Source organism: Vicia villosa, unplaced genomic scaffold, assembly GCF_029867415.1.
Source record: "Vicia villosa cultivar HV-30 ecotype Madison, WI unplaced genomic scaffold, Vvil1.0 ctg.000278F_1_1, whole genome shotgun sequence".
Lineage (NCBI taxonomy): Eukaryota > Viridiplantae > Streptophyta > Magnoliopsida > Fabales > Fabaceae > Vicia > Vicia villosa.
Genome location: NW_026705117.1, coordinates 1,200,802 through 1,206,601, shown reverse-complemented (window position 1 = coordinate 1,206,601; position 5,800 = coordinate 1,200,802). Strand labels below are relative to the sequence as shown.

General features: G+C 36.8%; 1 protein-coding gene across 1 annotated transcript; it reads left to right on the top strand.

Moving 5' to 3' along the window:
- Nucleotides 1-201: 201 nt before the first annotated feature.
- On the top strand, nt 202-696 carry LOC131626247 (uncharacterized). The gene has a single exon (XM_058897084.1). It carries the CDS (start codon nt 202-204, stop codon nt 694-696), a length of 495 nt encoding a protein of 164 aa, XP_058753067.1.
- Nucleotides 697-5,800: the final 5,104 nt, after the last annotated feature.

Sequence of the window (5,800 nt, the reverse complement as noted above, 5' to 3'; positions counted from 1 at the left end):
GATTCAACAAGTATTCGACACATACCCAGACGAGAGAATCAGGAAGCTAATGATTTATCACAAGAGGCATCAGAATACAAGAAAGATGGTGAAGAAGAACCTGTTCAAGTGAGGTAAAAAGTTTGAGCAACTGTGTTGTCTCCCCCAGATTTGTCAATTATAAAGTTAGGAGCAATCGACGCTGAAAATTTTGAAATTTTAATGGTCGATAATGGACAACAAGATGACTGGCGTAAGCCATTGGTGGAATACTTGTGCAATCCTACGGGTTTGACAGATAGGATGATCAAATACAGAGCTCTTAATTTCGTTCTGATGGGACACGAACTGTTCAAGAAAACAACCGAAGGTGTACTGCTTAAGTGTCTGAGGGAGAACGAAGCGTATTTGGCCGTGTCGAATGTACACAGTGGGGCCTGTGGCGCGCATCAAGCTGGACATAAAATGAAGTGGACTTTAATGCGCTCAAGGGTTTATTGGCCCTCGATGTTAAAAGACTGCATAGAGTTTGCAAAAGGATGCCAACAGTGCCAGATGCATGGGGGCATCCAACACATCCCTGCAAGCGAATTGCATGCCATTGTGAAACCTTGGTCGTTCAGAGGATGGGATTTGGACGTGATTGGGGAAATAAAACCAGCTTCGTCAAAACAGCAGAGGTACATTTTGGTCGGTATTGACTATTTTACAAAATGAGTCGAAGCTACAGCCTTGAAAAATGTCGATCAGGAAGCTGTGATGGACTTCATACAAGATCACATTATATGTCGATTCGGAATACCAGAAACCATTACAACTGACCAAGGAACAGTGTTCACCGAACGGAAAATGCAAGAGTTTGCTCGAGATGTTGGCATAAGATTATTAACGTCGACACCATACTACGCCCAGGCGAATGGTCAAGTCGAAGCCGGTAACAAGGTAATAATTTGCCTAATCAAAAAACATGTGGGAAAGAAACCAAAAACTTGGAATCAGTCACTAAGCCAAGCTTCGTGGGCATGTAGAACATCTCCCAAAGAAGCAACTGGCACTACACCATTTCGACTTACATATGGACATAATGTTGTACTAACAGTTGAAATATATGTCCAATCAGTGAGGATACGGAGGTAACATGAGATACCGTCCGAAGATTATTGGAGTATGATGACAGATGAGCTCGTCGATCTGGATGAAGAAAGAATGTTGGCTCTAAATTCGTTGAGAAGACAAAAAGATAAAGTAGCTAGAGCTTACAATAAAAAGGTAAGAAACAAGGTGTTCGCTATTAACGATTTAGTCTGGAAAGTGGTATTGCCTATGGACAGAAACGACAGGGTTATAGGAAAATGGTCACCAAATTGGGAAGGACCGTTTAAGGTAATATAAGTCTTTACCAATAACGCTTATGAGTTAGAGGAATTAGCCCCGGATCGATGGATTATCAGGGTTAATGGTAAGTATTTAAAAGAATATAAACCTACTCTTCTGGAGTTCACCATTTCGACGTCGTAGATGGAAGGTCGAAACAGATCTGGTTAAATAAATTAAAAGCCAGCAAGTAAAATGAAAATATGGCATTTAAAACTTGGTCCGGAAACCAATTGTTAAAAGTTACAAAAAATGGTACCAAAAGAAAATTACATCAAAATAAAACCATACGTAGATGGTCTCAACAAGATTACAAATGGCCATATAACTTATGGAATTCACGCAATTCGATCTGAAGATCTGTTGCCCGGTTTTCCAAGGTGTCGGATTTCTCCTTGAGCACCTTAATCTCTTTTTCAATTTGATTCGTGGCTTGGCTAACAACAACAGCACCGACAGTCATCCTCAACATGTGCGCCTGCGTGGGGGAAATTTCCTTAGAAAATTCTTCCTCCTGTTTGGTGATGAGATCCAATTCCTCCTTCAAGTGCGACATCTCTTTCGACAGTTCCTCAAGCCGACAACGGATTGCTGTGGATCTTTTGGTTTTAGGGAGCTGCTCCTGACGCTTCTGGGCCAGCTGATCCTTTATCTCTTTGATCACCTTCTTTGCCTTGTTCACAGTGTCGACATTTGTCTTCATAGCTATCTGCTTAGCCTCAATCAAATCTTCATTTCTCTTCACGTTCTCAATGTTTTCAAGAAGAAGAGGAAGAAGCTTCGTAAAAGCCTCCACTGTGAGCCTGCAAAAATCAGAGATTTCCAGCCCCTGCAGTTAAGCACAAGTTTCCAGAAGCTCTTAACCAAGGCTAGGGTCGTCACGCAGCAAGTCGACCAAGTCGAGACTAAATGCATGGGACTTGATCTTGTCTGTCAAAGCTTTGACTTTGGTAGCTTCAGGCCCCATCTTTTCTGCATGCTCTCTGTAACACCCCAAATTCTACCCAAAAATATCATGCGAGAAATAAGAGTATTTTAAAAACTATCAACAATGCATTTGGGATATCACATTTACTTCCTATAAACAACTCATAAACAGATACATAGCACTTTAATCTCAGAGAAGCACAAAACAACTTATAACAGCTCTTAGACAAACCAACTTCATAGTAATATGCAGCGGAATCATAACATTCGAATTTATAAACAAATCATCTTATTTAATCGGAAACAACTTCAAACATCATAGTACTTCTCATTATCCAATTTGGAACTCAACAACTAAAACATGAACAACATAGAAACAACAATATATACAACCCCCGAGTGCTACGTATCAGAGCGACACACCAACCAGACACGATGAATCTATAAACTTCCACAGCTATACTTGAGTACCTGCCCATTTCCCATGGTAGGGGAAACATCAGCAGAAGGGGTGAGATATCAAACATTATAAAGGAAAGTATGATAATACATATAGCAAAGATAAAATCATACACAATTCACCACTTCTCAATATAAGCAATTTGCATCGCAACAATAATGTTAACTATCAACTATAACAATGTATTCAAGTTTACAAGTATGTCATTCAAGCACATAATAACATATACTTCATAATCACAACGTAAATTAATACAACTATCAACAATGGCAAAACATGGTTCATATATTCCACATATATACATATATCATTAATACATATATATATTTGCATTCTCATCATATACGTTTCATTTACATATATCACCAAAATCATGTATCAAACATCACCAAATTTAATTATCACATCTCATGCACACATAACAATCACCTAATCACATAATTACATATATTCAAACATCACATAACTCCAATGTAACTCAATGCAAGACATGTGACTCTATGCATGTGGTACCCAATATGGACCCAAAGTTCCACCGCTTCCGATTCATATAGAATCTAGCCACGCTTCAGATCCGGACAAGACCAAAGCCACCAAATGTAAACATATAGTTTACCGCTTTCCGATTCACTCTAGAATCCAAGCCACGCTTGTGTTTCAAAGCAATTCCACCTATGTTTCAAGGCACACTATGATATGAATGTATGTACAATCTCACAAATATATGCAATTAAGATCATCTCTACCATCTTAACTTTCCACATATCACAATAATTCAACTCTATGAATTATCCACCAATTGTACACAACATTTACAACACACACACATCATTCACATATGAGAGGCCAATTAATCAATTACGATTCACACAATCCAATTAACACTAGTAATCATACTATCTCATGTTAATTCTCATTTTTGTCAATTATACATGAACACACATTTTCAACATCAAGCAATTAGTCATTAGAATTAATGCTAACCAACTAACCATAAAGAATCAATATCAAAACAACATCATTGGCATGACAATATATATTTCTCAACATACATATTCAAGCCAAAACACAATTACAAACAATTTCTCAAAATACCGTAATTTACCGATAAACCGAATAATTGGTCCAAGTTCAAGTATATTCCAATCACATAGACTTATTGGAATCAATTCAACTAATAATTTAACTATCCAATTAATAATTAAACTATATTAATTTCAATTCAACTATTATATTTCTATTCCATTATTTTCCAATTCTATTACAAAACCCATTATTTAACTATCAATGGTTTACTCACAACAAATATAACAATCTAATACACATAGATTATCAATTGCACACAACTTATCACATTTATATCATCACATTTCAACAATCATCAAATACCCAAAATTGCAACATAGAAGAACATGGGTATCAAAGTATAGAATTAAACCCACTATAACATACTATCATACAACCCTTTAGCATGAAAGAACCCCACCCTTACCTTGGCAAATATGAACTCTTTCACCATAGCTCTAAGTTTCTCTCCAAAATAAATCCTTCAAACATAATTTGGAGACACACCTAAAAACCAGTTCGGAAATTAGCTTATCAGACGAACTTAAAACCCTCAAAATCAAAATCGCTCCGGTCAGAACTTACCTCTATGAGTCAGGAACGTTGTGTCAAAAACACGTGACGATCCAACGGTTGGATTGAGAGATACATCCGTTTTGCTAAGGTGACTCAATGCTGAAACTTGCTGCGAAAATGAGGTTTCTTCTAGCTTTTCTCTTCCACCATTGTTTTCTTCCCTTTTGCCTCTTTTCTCTTCTTCCTATCTTTTCCCCCAAATGAAAATAGTAACCTCTAAAACCCTAACCTTCTCTTACTATCTCACTTATGTCAATTGGGCTTAACCCATCAATCCATCCATTATGTTTCTATCACTTAGGCCCATTTAGTTATATCTCTCTAATAACTCAATTAAGTCAAACAACACAAACACTCACATAATTAAATACTTAAATAATTATTATATCACATAATAACTAAATAAATAAGTTATTATTAAAAACACCAAACAATATAATTACTAATATAATTAATAAAAATATTAATAAAAATCGGGATGTTACAACTCTCCCCCACTTAGAATATTTTCGTCCTCGAAAATACCATCGACACAACCATCTCATCTCCAAAACTACACTTACTCTCCCCAGAATCACACGAACCCAAAGGCATTCCACACCTTCGACCATACAAAGCTTCAAAATACAAGCTCTCAAAAGATCCTCAAGTTACTGAATCGTCTTCTCCGTTTGACCATCAGCTTGCGGATGATAAACAAAACTCAAACACAACTTAATAATCAAAGTACTCTACAAAACTTTCCAAAATCTAGAAGTAAACTTCGGATCTCTATCAGAAACAACACTCGATGGAATACCATGCCAACTCACAATCTTTTCAAAATACAACTTTGCAAGTCTCTCCATCGGATAATCCCTGCTTATCGGAATAGAGTGAGCAAAATTCGTCAATCCATCTACAATGACCCAAATTGCCTCACAATTAATCGATTTCCTAGAAAAAACCCAAAACAAATCCATAGAAATGCTATCCCACTTCCACTCAGGAATGGACAACGGTTGCATCAAACCAGACGGTTTCTGATGTTCAATCTTTGACTTCTGACAAGTCAAACACGAATACACAAATTCCGCAATATCCTTCTTCATACCTCGCCACAAAAATAACTTTCTCAAGTCTTGATACATCTTAGTAGCACCAGGATAATTACTCAACCACTTTGATGCCCTTCATCCCAAAAATTCTCTTTTTCAAATCCGAAACATCTGGAATACAAATTCAATCACGACATCTCATGACACCGTTCTCGTCAATCCGAAAATTATCACCTTATCCTCAATCAATCAATTTCATCTTGTCAACCAATTTCAAATCCGATTTCTGACCTTCTCTAATCTCATCAAGAATACCACAAGTAAGCTTCAACATACCAAACTCAAATCTCGAAATTATTCCAACAATTCCAATTCTTGAATC